We start from the raw sequence: 19652 nt of genomic DNA, 5'->3' as shown, positions 1-19652 counted from the left end.
TCTAGGGCCGTGCTGAAGTATGTAATATGTTAGATGTTAGAACAGATACGTACTGAGTTGAGATGTCAAACTAAAGTCAGATTAATTCCATCAAATTAGGCCTCCTGATCAGTTGAGATGCACACATTGGTTTATTTTGGTTATATGTATGCATCGATGGGACTCTACTGAATGTTGAACCCTCTTCCAACAGGTTTCGAGCACAAGATCACTGTGCAGGCCTCGCCGAGTGTGGACAAGAGAAAAGCGCAGGGGAAAGCTGAGACCACCACTCCTCCAGCCAGCCCAGGAGTCATCCCTCGCCTCAGGGCTATTCGCTGTGAGTGCTGCCCCTCACACTGGGCAACGTGAATGCAGACATCCCAAGTCTCCCGGAAGTTCCGGGAGTCTCCCGAATGTTGATAGCGGCTCCCTGACGCCCGCAAATTAGATAAAATCTCCCGATCTAGAGCGAGCGATCACACAGGACGAGACTTAAAATCGCGTGTGCATCTGAGTGTAGCACGCACACGACAGGGGGGAGAGAGAGTGGTGTGGCGTGTGTGCCTGAGCGCATCCAAGACAGAGAGCATCCTGATTGGACTGTTTCGCTAAATCAACTAATCAGTTTTCAGTGTAGGCGAGCTTTTTATCTCTTTTTTTCCCCCAAACTTAATCAGTTCAGTGTATCTAAGAACAGGAGCGTCATGGTAGAATCAGTGCCCCCAAAAAAGGAAAATGTAAGACCCATTTCAAAGTGTACCCTTGTCTCATAATCATAAGAGTAAAAAAGAATGATAGGCCTAGTCTTGCACGCTGCACTGTTTGTAACAGTGACTTTAGCATTGCCCATGGCGGGTTAAATGATTGCAAAAAACACGTTGAGGTGAGTTTAACTAGTGTCAATTCATGTGCATATTATTCAGGCCTATACTAGATGGCTAGTTGCCAAGGCTACATGAAAAGACCAAACTACCAAAATCTACATATTTTATTTTCACAATTTCTATCTATAGGCCTTCCTTATTTGGTGTGCTGACTAGACATTATTGAACAAACATATTAATCTGTATTTCAGTATGTAAGTAGGCTAAAGTTTTTATTATTATTATTATTTATTTATTTATTTATTCTTTTTTTGGGGAGGGCTTTGTGATACCTCCCTGAAATTACTTTTTGCAGGTTGGGATGTCTGTGAATGTCATGTGAATTTAATATGACAATCGATTAAAAAACAGCACAGAAAGCACAGATTTTCAGCGAAGAGGGTTGCATTTTCTAGATAAAAATTCTCCTTACGTATTAGGTCAGCATGATTCAACAAATCAGACTACATTTTCTCTAGTATTGTTTGAGCTCAAGGCCAAATAGGTATAATTGAGGGTAGTTTATTAATTTAGGCCTGTCAGTCTATCTGAAATGTATGCCACTAATCTGTATTCATGCTCTTGTTATTTTATCACCTTGGCAACACAGGGTCACTAGCCCCCTCTGCTGGCAGCACAACCAGCCATCATGTAATATGAAAACGTGTGCTGCATCAGTGTTCGCTTCTGTTAGCGGGAGATTGCGACTGCAACAGTGTGTTGTGTTCTGTATTAAATGTGCTGTGGCTTTTGTTTGGCTCCCTCCCAGTGACCCCCTGCGATGGCAGGAAGACCTGGGGCCGCACGACTGTGTGCAAGGAGGAGGTGGTGAACAGCAAGAAGAAGGGCCGGACCTGGGGCCCCAGCTCGACCCATCAGAAGGAGAGAGTCGGAGGGGAGGACAGGTAGAGCATACCACACTTACCCCTTCGCTGCATGACACTGTGGTTGCCCAGCAAAGCAGCCGCAGTGACTGACTCCTCTCCATGAGCTGCAGGACTGAGAGGTTCAGGAGGTCATTTGTTCCGGCCGCCATAAGACTGCACAACGGACCTGTTTGAAGTGCATTAATTATTTACTACTAATGATAGTAGCTCTTTTTGTGTCTCTTTTTATTTTATTAACTGTTGTTGTCAGGGTTTTTATGAGTGTATTGCAGTGAGAATGCTTGTTGGTAGACAACACACTGCTGCTGCTGCTGTACATCTGAATTTCCTCTGCGGGGATGAATAAAAGTATCTATCTATCTATCTATCTATCTATCTATCTATCTATCTAAACAGACGCAGGGGCTGGGATCCGTGGGGTTGTCATCTATTTCCCATCCATTCAGCATGTTTTCTGTTTGGCTAAATTCTGCATTAGCTCACTGGACATATGAGTAAGCCAGAACAAAACACTGCTGATAAAAGCTTGTACCTTGTAGAGTGTGGTCTCCTATTCAGACTCCTATTCTTTCAGGAGTGAGAGTGTGATGGACCAACAAATGGGCTGTGGGTGGTTGCTAATAGCTACTATCAGTTCCTCCTGATGGAATACAGAGGACTACTTCCTACAGCCTTTAATAATTTATAGGTGTATAAAACCAGTCCCCTTCCCTGTCTGCCACTTACTGTTACAGAGTCTGCAGTTCAACTGAGGCTCATTGTAAAGGCACAGTTCACAGATTCTGATCCCATACGTTTGTCAAATTCAGCAAGTCAAATCAAGTCAAGTCAAGTCTATTTATATAGTACATATCATACACAGAGGTCATTCAATGTGCTTTACATAAACAAAAGCAAACAGTAATAGCAAATAAAAAGATAGAAGGGCAATTGTCAAAGAATAGTTTAAATCAGCAAAAAAGAAAACATAAAACACACAAGGTAGAATAATTAAAAAATGAAGAATAATTAAAAAGAAAACATAAAACACACAAGGTAGAATAATTAAAAGACAGCTAATTCCGTCTCACAGTCGTCTAGCTGTTTGTTCCGTGTTTGGTGTCAAAAGCAGTTTGACAGCCAGTCCTTGCAAATGTAAATGTCTGTAAATGAGAAACAAACATTGTGGTTCGGAGGAGCATAAAAAGACAGGGGGCCCTAATTTGAATGATTGGCAAAGAGCAAAGACACTCAATGTGCAAAGTGTCTCGTGCATTAACTAAAGCTATTATGTGGTGTGTGGGAGCATTGAGGTGATACACGGAGGTTTGAACTTAGGATCTTGCTCGTTGTATTAGATTTGCAAATATATCTTGCCTCTTTAGTTATTTAACATTAGTGCAATTTAATCGGCTGTTGAACTCAAATATATATATTTTTTTTAAAAAAGCATTTTTTGTTTATGCTGGATGGGCAGGAGCCATGAAGTAATCCTGACAGTTATGTAACTTCTACTTGTTTGAATCCACTTGTGATGTCTGCAATATTTGCTTTAAGAGTGCTATTAAGTAAACATACTTGTCAGTGATGTTGACACTGTGATAATATTTATCTCCATTCATGCCATAGCAATGTCTAGATAATTAAAAGATATTTTCTTTTTCTTTTCTTCTCTTAGATTGAAGTCCCTTGGCGAGGGATGCAAGACATGGTCCTCCAGTGCCCCAAATCTTGGGAAATCCCCAAAGCACATTCCCATGACAGCTGGTTTTTCCAGCTTAAATGAAATGGGTGAGTCTGTGTGGCTGTGTGGCTGTGATCACTCGCTTTGCTTTGAGTGCCAACCAGAGCCAGCCCTGACTGCACTGGAGCCCTAGGCAATATTTTACTTTGGTGCCGCCCTCCCCCTTGGTTATTGTATTGTAGTATTGTATTGTATTGTAACAAGTAAAGAAAAAGTACGTAAAAAAACGTCCCTGTCATTTAGGGTGCCCCCCGTGGATGGAGTACCCTTAGCATTTGCCTATACCGCCTATGCCTAGGGCCGGCCCTTGTGCCAACTGAGATCCAAAAGGTGATGAGGTTCAAATGAGTGTGGGTGGTTAGACTTGTTCCCTCTAAGCCCTCATGTGTTGTCATGAATGGATTCAAAACAACAACAAAAATGGATTGTTAATGTTTTCATTATTTTATAGCTGAATATAGTACACATTATAATTTTTACCTCCTTTACTGGGGTGCTTGTACTATTATTAAATTGGTAGCTTTACGTTTGTTTAGATAAGGTGTAACTTCGTCCTTCTAATTAAGATGGCTAATGAATCCATCTCTTGCTGACAGAGGAAAACTGCGAGGACACCTCTCCGTCTCAGCTGCATCTGGAGGCCAGCAGTAACGGCTCCACAGCCTCGGCCACCGGGGCCCAGGGCTCTGTCCAGCGCTGCAGACACCACAAAAACAGCAACCTGCTGCTGCTGGGCTGTGCCTCGGTGCTGGCCTCCGTGGCTCTGGGACAGGACCTCCTGCAGCTGGGACGTCTGCAGGTGAGTTGAGGGCTGGTGTGTGTGTGTGTGTGTGTGTGTCAATAGCAAATCAGATGCCCTTTATAGAAACCATCATGTTACAACACATTTGTATCACATGTCATTAACAGACCCTTTTATCCAGCGTGATTAACAGTGAACTAACTACAGTCCTCTGGAGCAACACAGGGTTGAGTGCTCTGCTAAGGGGCACCATGCTGGCAGAACTCACAGCCTGCTGGTGTTCCATTTGGATTCCCAGATCCCTAGTTCCACTAGACTGCCACAACCCCACAATGCAAATAGGCATATTAGTTACATACTTACGTTTTATTTGTGTCTCCTGTAGGTGAGTCAGGATGAGCAGGAGGCCCGTGAGAAGAAGAAGGAGGGTCTGTTCCAGCGCACCAGCCGCTTCCGCCGTAGCACGTCCCCGCCCAGCCACACGCTCTCGCTGTCCCTCTCTCAAAGCCATCACCACGACTCGGCCCTGGCCTGCCTGGACCCCTCGCCCTCCGTCACCCTCCTCTCCCTCTCCTCGCTGTCCGACTGCAACTCCACCAAATCCCTTCTGCCCTCTGACCCCGACGACCACCTGCTGCCCTCGCCGGCCCTGCCCGTGGTCTCGCCCACGCCGACACTCAACCCCCTGCTGGACCTGCGGGCCGAGAGCTTCAAGCGCGAGCCCAATCAGTCGCTCACGCCCACTCACGTGTCGGCCGCCATGACCCTGAACCGCAAGCACCGCCGCACGCCATCGGACAGTGCCATCGGGCCGAGGGTTCCGCCTGTGGTGCTTCATCGGCGCACTCCATCTGACGGCAGTGTGTCCATTCCCCCCACGCAAGCACTGATCACCGCATCACACACAGGTGAGGCCTTCCACTGACCTTCCACTGACCTTCCAGTGTCCCTACTGACCGTGTCCCACTGTGTTCTTAAAGGCCAACTCCGGTCTAAGAACAACCTAGAGCAGGGGTTCCCAAACTTTTCCACGACAAGGCCCCCCAAATACCACTAGGTTCTGGCCAAGGACCCCCTTGATGTGTTATTAAACCCATCGACAATACTATGGTAAATGTAAAAATACATTAATTATTTTAGCCACAAGCACTTCGCGATGGAGCATACAGTGTGTAAAAATTGTATTTGGGGCTTTCTTCTAGCTATCACTTTACTATTATTCCCAGTCATTATCATGGGAAATATAATGTTCATACTGTATATGCATCACATTATTATAATGATATTGTATAACAACCCTTATAGTAATAGGTACATTTTAAATTATTCAAATGTATTTATTTGTTGCTTTTATTTTTCCATCCAACTTGGTGAGCCCCCCCCGGCACCCCCTCGCGGCCCCCACTTTGAAAACCACTGGCCTAGAGTCTATGTTTTGGTCCTCAACGAAAGTTTACACTCGTTTCGTGGGGACCAAAGCGTCACGAATAGATGCAGTTTTGAGTAATGCTGAAATATGCATGTACAACTTAATAGCATATATAGTAGCATAGCCTTTTGGGGCAGCTTCGTTACATCACAATAAATCACCCTTTTAAGCCATTACCTAGGCTCAAATCATCACACATTTGATGTGCACTGTGCAGTCAGTGCATTATCTAAATTCTTCTTCTAGTCATTACGTTACGTTGTTATGGTCCCCGATGAAAGTTATCACTCGTTAACACTTCCAAAAATCATCCAAAAATACCCTAGATTGTTCTTAGACCGGAGTTGTACTTAAGATTGAAAATGAACAAATAAGGAATATTGGTATACATTTAATTATTTAACATACATTTATATACACATTTGTACATTTACTGTATGTACATAAAAATGTGTATATCTAATTTGAAGGACAAAATTAATCAGTTTTCAGTTGCAAATGAAAAGCAAACTGGCCACAATTTCTAACCTGGCCCTGCCCGCCTAGTATCTCCACTTATTTTCATCTCACTGAGATACTAGTCTGGCTCCTCACAATGCATTTACATTTTCCTCAGCCACCAGAATGGCAGGCCAATCAGCGACGAGAAGGGATGACGTTAGTTTCGAAGTCGAAAATGGCTGTGATAAATGGTAGTAGCAATGCCTGCAAACATCAGAAAAATGCAGTCGGAAGAATGTGTAAATTTATACAGCAAAGGTAAATACATGACTGCAGAAGCAGTTTATTATTAGTTTGTAAAGGTAAGGCGAAGTAGAAAGCAACATTAGGAATCACTAATCAATGTGACTGGTTAGGCTGGACAAAATTTTAAAGTTTACCTAGTCTATGCCCACTATGTTGTTAGGGTTGGAAACATTTTTCAATTGTGAGTACCCAGACTGACAGATCTTCATAAAGTGAAATGAAGTAGTGAGTCTGGTGAAACCAGGCTACATAATATTGTCTTTTCTTCATAAATCATTTGACTATAACTAAATTTTAGTTCATAATTATGTTTGTTTTGTTTTCCAAGGACCCCGTGGCACTTTCAAGATGCCCCATTTACCCGACCCCTCCAGCCTATTCCCGTCAGTGCCTCGTCGCAAGCCTCTGACTCTAGCGCCTCCTCCTCCTCCTCCGCCGGCAGCGGCAGTCCACCACCACCACCACCACCACGAGAGCCTGTCCGGCACGCCCACCCTGGAGAGGCCCACCACGCTGGAGTTCGTGCCCCGTCCCCGGCCGTCGTCTCGGCCCCGCCAGGACCCCTGGAAGCTGGCGTCCTTCTCGCGGACACTGAGCCTGTCGCCTGGCAGCAGCAGCGACAGCCTCTTGGGCTCTGGAGACAGCAGTGTGTGCGCTGCGCAACAGACGCTCCTGGACATGGACATGGAGGGGCAGAACCAGGACAGTACCCTGCCCTTGTGCAGCCAGCACCCCCCTCCCACTCTCTGTGGACATCATTTCTCTTAGTCCCCTAACTCCCAACCCCTCAATCACATACACACACACCTTCAATCCCGGTCCCCCATATGGATCCTCTAAGGGGCCTACTTGTTGTTTCTTAGAATATATTTCTGTACTCTGACTCAGATAGACTCCGGTGGACTCGACCGAAGACGTGGATTCATGCTCTCTTATGCAACAGTGATTAGGACCTTGAGAGTCTTTACTGTGTGTGCATATTTTTACATTTATTTAATGCCTGTAAGTGTGTGTGTGTGTGTGTGTGTGTGTGTGTGTGTGTGTGTGTGTGTGTGTGTGTGTGTGTGTGTGTGTGTGTGTGTGTGTGTGTGTGTGTGTGTGAATATAAGAATGGATGTTTTGACTGATAGGGCATTTGTCATTGCAATCTGTAATATATCCAAATGACTGTCAACATTGATGTGTAATATATTCACATGGCTGTCAACCTATAGATATTCTTTAGATGTAACTATAAACATAAATTATTTAATTTTTACCTTTTTTATTTTGAAAAAAGGACCTACTCAAACCTAATTTACAAAGCACAAGCTCTCTCGCACCAATACCAAATAGGACTGAGGTTCTATTTCCTACTATTTCTGGACTGTGCAGAGGCCTTCTTATTTTTCTTATGAATATACATGATGTGAATATGTGCATCTATATGTTGGGAAGCATGCTTATTTGTGTGAATATCAAGTGAGTAGCATAGCACATCCATTAGTTTTCAGCATCCTCTCTGTCAGAATATTCTATCCTTCTCATGCAGCTATATCTATCTCTAGCCCTCTCTCTTTCTTCTGCTCTCAAACAGTTCTACAGTGAAAATCACACAGAGGAGGAATTTGGGTTTTTTCAACATCAACATCAACATCTACCTGCTTTGTCTGAACAATCCGTAGCTATTCACCTATTTAATAGAACCTCATTACTCATCATTATGCCGCTATTATGTCCTCATGAGGATGGGAAGGGTCTGGACTAACTACAAGCCATCCATGAATACAATCAACCGCTGAAGTGACTCTGAAGGATGGAGTGGACTTTTACGCTGACAGACGCAATACCAACATACATCCTATTCTTTAGGAGATCATGCACAGAGCTAGAAATGGCTGAAACATTTTTATGCGGCGCTGTTTGTATTTGTCCGCTGTATGCTTGTGGTGTGTGTGTGTGTGTGTGTGTGTGTGCGTGTGTGTCTGTTTACTATGGGTATTTGGAAACTATGATGCTATGTGAAGGAGTGAACTAGGCCCATTCTTGTATTTTATGTGTGAACGGCCATGGTATTTATTAAAATAACTGTTACCTCTGAGGTTTCCATTAATCATTATCATCGCTGGTAGAATAGCAGAAGTCCAATATGAGCTGTCTATAGGAGACAACAATAAAAATGTACGACAATGGATGTTCAAGATCAAAACCCTGAATCTGTAAGGCTGCAGTAATCTGTAAGGCTGCAGCAGACACATTCTGAAACATCAAATACTCTCATGCAATATGGCTTTTAAAGGCTTTGAAATTATTATTAAAACATAGGGCCCTATTCACTACCATTATGAAGACATATTTTCTTTATAGATTACAGGTATAGACAACTCTCGAATACACTAATGTACTGAAAAGAGCCTATTCAAAGTTACTGGTTAAGTATGATATACCAATAAATATTTCCATGACAACCATATCACACCATGGGTTTTGTTTAAACTTTATTTATCATTTTTGAATACCAATCAGTAGTGCATTCCTGGACTAGCAGTTCAGTACAACCAGTTTTAATGTCATATAATATCCAATATCCCACAATACTCTCTTAGGACAGACTCATGATCCACGATGACAAACCTACCACCACTGGGTAATTTCCAGTTCAGAGTCCCTTAAAACGCATAAAAAATTAAAGCAAGAAAGAGGGGAAAAAATTAATGTCCTTTTTTCGCTTTGCCTCCTCCCATCTCTTTCATGCAGGACATTTACAGACCTTCTCCAGTAGAGGTCAGAGACCAACCCAAACCCTTGGAGCAATTTACAGATATCCAAAAATAAATTAGAAAATGACCCAACACACATACAAGCAAACATACACACACATGAACTTTATCTCCAGAATTACGGTCACAGAGGTTGTAATCTCAAATTTGAATTTTACTCTCTTAGTTTAATATCATTACAGTAATGAAAGTAAAGCTCTCTACAACCGTTATTTTCTCAATCCCTCCCCCCTTAAAATTGTCAAAACCACAAAATTCTACTTCGACCATTGACAGACACACATCTCAAATGACATCAAAGAAAAAAAGACACTATTTCCTCATCCATGTCCTTATGTTTGTGCTTTTGTTTTGATCTGAGCTGCACACTTTGATTAATGGGGTGGCTGTCACTCTGAAGTAAGCCTCTGCAGTTGCAAGCACAATGGTATGTCCTATTCATTGGCCCAGAAGATATCGCCCAGATAATTAGGCACCAGAGAAATAAATACACTTTTTTTTTAGATAACTTCACTCCACAACAGCACTCTCTCTGTCTTCTTTGACAGAGAGACAGAAACAGAACTAAATCCACACCATTTTCTACATTAGTCTAGCTAGCTAACCAATTCAAATTACATTATAGCTCATGTGATTCTTTAAGGAATTCCAGAGAGAACCATAACTAGCTTCTGCAGCTATTTTGAAATGCAGAGATTTCATATTGATCAATGACATCTATCAAAAAACACCGAAGCTGTGGGTGGGGTCACTTTATCTTTCAGATCCTTTATCCTTCTATAGCTTTTCTCTTCCAATGGCTTAAGTCCCACGGACATAACTAGCTGTCTGCTTTGTATAAGGTAGTAGAAAAAATGAGTTAATTCAGAACCTCCTCAGTATCTTTTTACTGATACACACTGCTGTATAGTAACCATATCCCTTAAGCCCAAAGAATACTGGATACAAAGGACAAGAAATTAAGACCACTGCATACCATTCCAAAATGCCCATAACGTTTGTAGACATGCAGGGAACACTAGGAGAAAATCAACTGAGAGACATCCATTTAGAATCAACCAAGACTATTTAAATAAGATTTTTCTGGATCCAGAAGAAAATGACAGCATTGAAATGACACTAAAAGGATCATGAAAATTTACCTGGACATGATTGACAAAAGGTCAAGTAAGATTCCCGATCACAAACCTAACATAAACGTCCGCAACTTACACATACATCACATATTGCACACTCAAAATCAAGACATGCTCTTGAATTGTCCTTTTCCTGGCCTGGTATTGATGACATTGTCACCTAAACTTATTTCAAGAAAATCAAAGCATACAATTCCTTAAATGAATGGTCTTCTTGGCTGCTTTATGAGTTTGACCGCAATAACCATGTTATCATTTATAAAGAGGTTTTACTACATTGTCTGTAGTAAAGTAAAAGGAATCCAATTTTATGTGTTATCTGATTACCGTATCAGTTCAAATACACAGTTATCCTGTGAGTTTGGAGTACCTTTACCATGTACCCCATGTACTGTACCCCCCATTGTTTCATCAGCATCAGAAGGTTGGTAACACTTGCCTGTGACTGGACCACCATTCAAAGCAAGAGGGGAAGTCAGGCTTAACATTCTAACAATATACACTAGGAGAAATGGACAACTAATTCAAGACACTGGTTCACGAAACACACCTGATAACAGTAGAACAGAGACTGTACTTGAGCTGTATTTTTGTCCTTAAAGAAAGAGAAAAAACATACACTTGTTTCGACCACTATCAGTAACTCCAATGACGCTAAACCCCCAAATCAACAAAGTAGAGAGAAAACAGAGGGAAAAATGACAAGTATTTGAATTAGCCCTTGAATACAAAGAGTTGAGAAACTGAGATCTAATTCATGTCTGAAATAAGACAGAGCGAGAGGAAGGGAGAGAGAGAGAGAGAGAGGAAAACAAAGGCAGGTAGATGAATACCAAGACCGATAAAAAGGAAAGAGAATTATCTATAGCGATGCTTATTCTTACCATTATGTAGAAGCAGGGTGAGGGGACACTGGAACAATCAAGTACTATACATTACTCTATGTATAATGACTCGTTTAGCTTGTCTTATTGGGAACTAAAGCCTTGATATGCATTACAGAACATAACCTTCATATCCAAAGCCAAGCCATAATGCAAGAAACCTCCATACAGTCCTATAGCTCAGCCAATGTCTTCTGGCTTAAAAAAGCATGATTTTTTTTCATACACACCCTTGGTACATGATGTGAAATCTTGTATTATCAGTGTCTTTTTAAGTTGCTGTGCCATTCTAGCATTTGTTACCATGTCTGTATACTACTTCCCTTCTGATTCCTTCTCTGTGGTGGTTTGTTGGTTGGTTGGTTGGTTGGTTGGTTGTTCTGTCAGTCTGTACCTGGGAAAGAAATCGAAGCACTGGGAACAATGGGCTTTAAAGGGACCAAAACAGGCTTCTTACCATAAGGGAATTGGGTTGTTCTAAAGGGGGACAGGGGGGTACAGGGGGGGACAGTGCCCTGAAAGTGTCCAGCTGCGAGCGGTGCTAAACCTCAGATGGCCGACGGGCAGAGGAAGCAGAGGAGGAGGAGGAGGAGGAGGAGGAGGAGGAGGAGGAGGAGGAGGACGCTTGGTCAGGAGAAAAAGGACGGGAGAGAGAGAGGGCAGAGGCGTTAGCCCAGCACGTCTTTGCCACTCTCTCTCTCTCTTTGTCCACTCTTGCTCATCTTCATCTCCGTCAGCTGGATGTACCGAAGAACGTTTGTATCTGTGGGAGGGACAGAGCAAAGGAGAGATGGTACTACAGGTCTGAATCTTCTCAACAGACTCAGAGAGACATATAATGGGCACAGACAATCTTGTATTGAATTCCTTTCTTGTACTGAATCATGTCACACCAATAAAACATGAGCTGCACAGTGACAATCTGTCACAAGAGAGTCCCTTTCATCTTGCAAACAAGTGGTCATTGCTGGATAAGTTTCAGTACACTGCCGTGAGCGGCTACATGATCTAAAAAAGATAAAAATCTAGACATCGATTTCAAAGAAGTTCCCTCTGCCACATTGTTTCTGTGTTCAAACACTAGTTTTAAGCTACAGTGTGTTGGCTACACAATTTTGTCAGCTCAGTGAGATGGTAAGATAAACCTGTAGAGAACTTACAGAACCTGTAGAGAGCAAACAATACACTAAACTATTTATCATTTAAATGGTTGATTTGTTACTTTCTTGTCCGGCTGTTTACATCCATATTGTTTAAACATAAACATTATTTTACTAATATTTCCATAGTCCCTCCATTATTATTAAAATGCTCCACATTAATAATGGTTGGTCAAGATGACTGCTGAAGAAACCCATTGGACATCACCTGTAAAGTGCTGGTATTACTACAATAATTACAAATTAACAATAAATCATTTTTCAACTTTATCTGGTCACATGGTCACTGCATTAGGATTAAGACCATTTGGATTTAGAACCATTAGTATACATGCATGACAGAAGCTAATAAAAACATGAATGACTTTTTATTATTTCACCACCTCCATTTTCACATAGCAAATGCTATTTATTACTATTTTTACTGCATTTTACCATGCATACATCATAGCAGTAATGTCGCCGCCTGACAATCGGTTGATCCGTGTTTCGCTTCTCGAACCTGTTGCTGAGAGTCTGTATAACTTTGAATAAAAGTGTCTGCTAGATAGTCAACTTTGCACATCAGTATACAGTATTTTCAGAACCATAGAAGTGCACTCATCCAAACCACACCAGCACTGTAGAACATACCTGTGGGCTCACGGCACTTGGCATCACGCAGGTAACGTAGGGCACATTCATAATCGCCCAGGTGATAGAAGGCAATACCGGCACGATACATAGCCTTAAAATGGTCCTGCTGGTGTCCCAGAACCTTAAGACAGTACTCCTTCACTCGCTCGTAGTTCACCAACTCTGACTGCAGCAAACAGGCTGGAAGAAGAGAAGGGGGGGGGGGGGTATAATTTATCTAGTCCTGTAATTAATGGTCATAGTTGGCCAGATATTTCCAGAATAACACTTGTCTCAGGCAAATACTAAATGGTTAAACTCGGCTTGGTTGACCATGGTGGTCAGGGGTCATTAGATGTAATTTAACAATGGCTGAATGATAGAGAGATGTGCCCCTCAACATATAGATGAATATATAAATGGGCAATTAACCAAAAACAAACTCTTACCAACTAAAACTAAAATTATTCGATCAGGTGGTGATGGTGGTGGTTGTGATGGGTTGATATTGTGCTATTCATAATTTAACATAAAAACATTAATACTAGGTCAAACAGATCAACGATTTAAATCTCCATTGAAAAGGTATTGTATTAATATTTTCCACAGATGTTTTTGTCCCAAAGACTTTAACTTTAGTGGTTTTTTGACATTAGTATTGTGTACGGTGCAAAAGTGTGAATAGGATCCATTTACAGCAGTTTTCTTGCTAATCCAGGAATAATTATGCACATTTGCCATTAAGCTATTGACTTTTATTTTAGGGCCATATCAGCCTGCCCTAATAAACATGATCTGAGGTCGAAGGCAAACAGACAGATAAAGCATTTCATGAATTATGGGGCACTTTTGCCAATCAGGGTCAGTTTGTGTAGCAGTGGGCCACAGTAGGCCTCGTTTTCTGAATGGATGCCCTGATCTTTGAGCCCAGTAGCACCATTAAGGAAGTCATCACTGCTAATAGCTTCAAAACTGTACATTTCAAGCACAATTCAATATGTGAAAATATTTAACATAAAATAGGACCTTTCTTCTCATTCAATGCCACAGTCAACACCAGCAAGCACAAAAAATATTCGGGAGAACAGGCAACGCTTGGGAACTGTTCAAGCACATAGCAGACTGTGGAAGGTGGAAACAACAAGGTTTTCACGCACAACTGCGAATGGACCCTATTCACACTTCTGCACAGTACACAATAAAAGCTGTCATAAATAAGCCAAACAGCAGTGGGTGTCAGCGTTTATGAACAGTGCTGACAAATCTATACATACCCTCACATATCTACCATATATCCTCATTATGGCACCCACCATACATTGTACATACACCATACAACTTACTTACATTGTCTGGTGTAGCAATTCTCGTATACCCGTAATCTCTGGGTTCTCTATGGTTACAATGTTTTGAAGTAATTGTGTTTTTGGGCAGCAAATAAGAAATCAATAATAAGCAAGCCTGTGCAAACATTTCTTGCTTAAGCGTGTTTACCAGAGTAGATATTGCATCCACCCCTGGGTCTGTAAACAAATTATTATGAAACCAGGAACCTCTGTAGTTCCTTTATTAAATATGCTTCTCAAAATAAGTTAATGACAAAGATGCACAAGGAACTGCCCTAATATCATCATTCAGTCCTAGGAAGTGGACTTCTCGTAAGTCAGAACTAATGCTCATATCTCTGTGATGTGGGCATTCTCTGTTTACTAAATGACATCAACATACTACAGAAGGCTGACACTGCATTTCACCAGAGTGCTCCGGCCGACATCTTTCCAATTTCACATTAGCTTGGCCTCCCTTCTCTTCTGATGTAGTCTAAAAACTCTTTCTACTTTCACAAACGTGTTGTCGTGAAAAGGGTGTATTTTGTTACCAGGACAGCCTGGGAAACATACTGATATACACTGGCATGCTTTAAAAAGTGGAAATGAACCCCACACCCCTCCCCCATTGGCCAGTCCTTGAGGGTTAGCATGTAGCAGAGTTAGCATGTATAATTTCATCCTTCACTAGTCCTCCTGACATGACTGAGCCACAATTAATGAACTGCAGTTTAAATGAGGTTGTGCATATTTCGTTTGCTACCTTCTTGAAATGCCCTCTGGTCTGTGCACAGTTTTCTGTTCTGCATACAGATCTCCCCAACCATGTTTTCTGAGTTGCGTGTACCGAGCTGAGTAATACCACTAATCTTCTTCATGATAGCCGCCAAACACTTATGTCATGACCGGAGACATTTTACAGTGGTGGTGGGGTCTGCATCAGTTTCTCAGAGCTGTTGTTGCTGTTGTTGTTGTTGTTGTTGTTGTTGTTGTGTTTTGTCTAGAAAAGTGTTCTCATTTTCCATCCCTTCAAATATAGGGATGAGGAGGAAGACTACTGCCCAGAGGAGGGCACTTAATGCAAGTGGTTTCACTGTAACATGACCCTGCAAGGGAGGTATTTCAAAATGCAACCATCCCAAGGCACAGCATTCATGTGAAAAGGGGGTATATAGCATTTGTTCATAGATATTACCGAGATACTGCAGAGAGGACACAGTAGTGTACACGTATATGTGATTTAAGGACACTGTGCACAAAAATGTACCACGTAACAACACGTTATCTGCACACAAAAGAAGACTCATCAGTTCTACAGTCATTTAGTGCAAGGGGCTGCAGCGCGGTGGAGTGAGGCGGGTGACTGTCCCTGAATGACCTAGACTGCCTCATGGACAGAGACACCTGGAGGACCTGCGCCTCCAGCACACAGATAGCTCTGACAGACAGCACTGACGCAAGCACCACCACGCCAGTCTAATCTGGACCTCAGCAACTCAGCAGTAGCAGCGACAGCAGCAGCAGCAGCAACACTACAGCAGCAGAACCATCAAAACAATCTTCAGTTTGTAGAATACATTACACATTAGCTATTTACAGAATTTAAAATAATTTCATTTATACATATATACTGAAGCAAAAAAGACTCAAATCATACATTTTATATACACTATTCTGCATCTTTCAGACTATATGACTCAGCATCACAAAACAGAGGCCCTATGCATGTTGCTTTGTACATCCAGCTAGAAACCTCACTGTCAGTCCAGTTCATGTCATCACACATAAAACCTCATTGCTGTAACAATCCCTCTGTGTTCTCCTGTTTAGAAATATTTAGTGACATGTAACTTTGAGTTGTCACATAGGCCACAACAGAATAGAAAAAAGAAAAGTGGTATGCTTACTGTAGGCCTATCACTTGTTGTTTACGAGACTGGTATGGTTTAACAGCAAAGAAGTAGGCCTAGTATTACCTAGACAAACAGGAAAACTCTAATCGCCATTTTTCACACAGGACACAGCCATTAAAAATGGCACAAATACTGTACTTGTGTTCATCATGGGGAAAACAACACTGATCTATACTGCAGCATCATACCGTGGAAACTACCAAGCGCAACTCCCATAGTTTAGCCTTGCCATCTGTGGACCTGGCACTGGCATTTTCCCCACCATGAGGACCAATCTGATATAGCCTGGCGCCGCCAGCACACATCCACTGGGTTCATGGTGGTCTGAATCTATTCTGTTGGATTTCAGTTGGGCTAAGGGCGTAGCAAAGGAGCGTCTGTCCAAATTATGCTATGATAAGATCAGCCCATAGCTCATGTCACGAATGATGAAATCACAGTAGTGCAAGGCAATTGGGACAGTTAAGAAAAACCTGCTGAGGGAGAGATAAGCCATCACATCCTTAACAAGTAGCCTAGGCACTGGTATGGTCAGATTATACATATGCGATTATCCAATTAAAGCATGACTTACGAATACACTATAGTGCATGCCACCCTGTTTGTTATCCACTATGAAATGTGGTCTACAATTTCTCCTCTATCTAGATTGCAGTCCTACTGAAAACGCACCTGAGAGATAGTTGGGCAATAACCATGTAAGAAAACAAAATCTGACCCACAACCTTAACACACGTTAGTGATTAAGAACAGGAATGGTGCCCTCCCTACCCCGACCAAAATCAAGTGCCAGACCAGAGCAGAATTCCATCAACCCAAAAGGAGACGCAAGTCAGATGTAAAGACAAAGGCTGAAATAAATAGCTTTTCAGACATGCAGACAGATGTGATTCATGAATTTTTTAGTATTACAGTAATACAAGGATGTAATAGTTCTTGTCACACAGCTAATGGATCTTCCTATATTACAAGCTACATCCACAACAATGCATGACATGGCACCTTTACATTTTTAGACTGTAAGCTTAGCTAACATTTGTCTATCTACTTATCTTAGCTAACATTGACTCACACTTTCGGAACTGAGCAGTTTCTGTTATAAGGGGGGTAGGGTAAATGCCATTTTGTCTGAAACCCTCGGCCAAATTGAGCGCATTTAAGAGATTCTGACAGATAGATAAAGTACAATTATGGTTAACTCTGACCCACCGAATCCCACAACTCAAATGTGATTTCCTTGCTTAACAGAGGGAACACCACCACTCCCACCACGCACATTACAAGCTGTGTGTAGGGTGTAGGAGGGGGAACAAACAGTAGCCTAATGCACTGGTGTTGCATTGGTTTCAGATCAGTGATCCGTAAACTCATTAGTCTTCGATGCTTGTAGCGATTACCGGTAATATCTGATACTCACAACTATAGCCAGCATAAAAGCATAACCCTCATTGACCCTTTAAATGGATCACTTCAGGGAATTTATTCCTACTACAGATGAAATCATAGACTATTCAGCTCTCTGGTATAGCAGAGAGAGACAGTTTCATCATCATTATAAGTGGCTGGATTCATTTTAATTCGCAACCTGTTCTCTCTCGCTGAATACTGACTTCTCTTTGTCTGTACTGTAGTCTTTCTCCTCTTTTTTTCCTAAGATTAAAAAACAAATTGACACATCCACTGGCACACACAAATTCTGCTCTTTACCTTACATTATCAGGTTTAATGCTGTTATGATAACAAACACGAAGACGGTATACTAGTCGCTTGGATATGTGATGGCACATTTACAAAGTGCAACCTGACCAAATTACTCTGTACTGCATGTTAAAAGCATCTTTTCACACAATAGGGAGCAGAAATCAGGTGTAGATGATGAGATTGGAAGGGAGTCTTTGCAGTAGGATGTGCAATAGTGTAATGTAGCAATATCTCCTTGAAGAACACCAATGAAGCATATCAACAACAGACACAGCTGAAACCTGACTGAGGAAAGATTGGGATGCTCTCCTAAATTCAAACCTGAGGGATTGGGGTCCAAAATATAACATTTACAGTATGTAGCATTGTGTAGTGTCTAGATTGTAACAGTAGCGCAAGATTCATTCTTTGAACAGAGCATTAGGTACATATTGACAGCTGTATAATAGTACATGAAGGATAACTATTAAGCTTACTGGGTTTGAATATGCATGTATGTATACACAATATTTACAGCATCACTATCCTATAGCTAAACTTAGGCCTAATGGCTAGGTAGCCTAGTGATGTGTTGACATATGCACGCTATAGGGCTTTTTTGTGAGAGGGGAGGGGGTCAATATCTCAACATATACCCCAAGGAAGGAATGCATATGCCTATGGTTGTGCAGTTATAGGCTACATTTAAGATGGACATTTTAAGGGCACTGATAATGAGGTAATATTCGGATTTATGTCTGTCACTGTTAATGTTTTTGAAGCCCAGGCCTAAGGTCGGATGAGGACTATATTTTGATAGAGCCTATACAATCACCAGATAGGCCTACATCCCTTACCATCCCCGCCTAAAGTAAAGTGCCCTCGTTCATCTGTAGCTTATCAGTGACGCTTGGGGAGATTTTGTCTCCGTGACGCCAAAATTGAGCTTAGAAAAGGCACCGAAAAACTCACCTGTCAGACTATCATAGCATTCGATCTCCGTGCTTTCCACAGCTTTCCGCTGTTCCTCTGTTAGCTTGGCTGCGGCTTGGTTCAGCAGACTGACCTCGGAACCCGTGGTCCCATCGACAACATGAACTCCTTTCAACTGCAGCAAAGCCCTGTGATACTTTCCGATAGCTTCCCGAAATTTCTTCTCTTTGTAACATCGATGGCCCTCTAATTTGAAGTCAATGGCTTTCTGTATTTTGGTCTCCATCTCCATCTCCGCTGTAACGACACGATAGCCTCCTCCTCCGTCTCCACCTGCAGCCGCCGCTAGACTTCGGCCGCCCGCCTCAGGATAGCTCTTCAAGCTTTTAATCGAATGTTGTTTGGCCTCCATATCGTTCAGTAGAAGGTTCCGCGAAATGCCATGCTGGTCTGTTTAGTAGGCCCACGACTGTTGTCTCTGGTAGCACTAGAAGCGGGCTGTAGCCTACATAGAGGTTGGGACCCAGTGGTGATGGAGAAAATTACCGACAGTGAGACATCGAAACACCAAATCATTTTAAACACACAACCAATTGCACGACATAAGAGCCTAGAAAATATTCATATATAGGTTTAAAAACTCAATTAAAACGTTACCTGCTCCTCTATTGTCCTCTTAGCCTCGGTGTGATGGCTCTCTGAGAAGGATGCTGGAGGACTGAGGATGGATCACGCGATTGTGTTGAGTTTGCTCTCGAGCCGCCGGCACGCGCAGTTTCAGGACCACAGACAGCTCAAATAGACTCGCCTGCACGGCATTGTGGGAAGAGAGGATTCGTCGCATCACGATCTGTCTATGTTTAACGCCGTG

The 19652-nt window shown here is 42.2% G+C and overlaps 2 protein-coding genes across 3 annotated transcripts in view; one reads left to right on the top strand and one right to left on the bottom strand.

Annotated features, from left to right (window-relative positions):
* Positions 1-8825, top strand: part of map3k10 (mitogen-activated protein kinase kinase kinase 10) — a 21756-nt gene extending 12931 nt beyond the window's left edge. The window contains exons 6-12 of one of the 2 annotated variants that reach the window (XR_006023015.1): positions 194-319; positions 1615-1750; positions 3390-3502; positions 4052-4254; positions 4583-5105; positions 6243-6385; positions 6702-6841. Coding sequence is in view for 1 of the 2 variants with exons in the window: in XM_042063986.1 (XP_041919920.1) it covers positions 194-319; positions 1615-1750; positions 3390-3502; positions 4052-4254; positions 4583-5105; positions 6702-7141 (1541 nt within the window). In the remaining variant the exon portion in view is untranslated. Of the gene's footprint in view, positions 1-193; positions 320-1614; positions 1751-3389; positions 3503-4051; positions 4255-4582; positions 5106-6242; positions 6386-6701 lie in introns of both variants that reach the window. The other variant, XM_042063986.1, reaches the window with a different exon arrangement.
* On the bottom strand, positions 8826-19652 carry ttc9b (tetratricopeptide repeat domain 9B). The gene is made up of 4 exons (XM_042063987.1): positions 19439-19652; positions 18821-19286; positions 12946-13128; positions 8826-11915 (listed from the first exon to the last, which is right to left on the bottom strand). The coding sequence occupies exons 2-4, from the start codon at positions 19191-19193 to the stop codon at positions 11821-11823; spliced, it is 651 nt and encodes a 216-aa protein (XP_041919921.1). The 5' UTR covers positions 19194-19286; positions 19439-19652; the 3' UTR covers positions 8826-11820.

Source organism: Alosa sapidissima, chromosome 15, assembly GCF_018492685.1.
Source record: "Alosa sapidissima isolate fAloSap1 chromosome 15, fAloSap1.pri, whole genome shotgun sequence".
In the NCBI taxonomy this organism is placed as follows: domain Eukaryota; kingdom Metazoa; phylum Chordata; class Actinopteri; order Clupeiformes; family Clupeidae; genus Alosa; species Alosa sapidissima.
The sequence above is the reverse complement of the archived record's forward strand: the minus strand, read 5'-3'. Positions and strand labels throughout refer to the sequence as shown.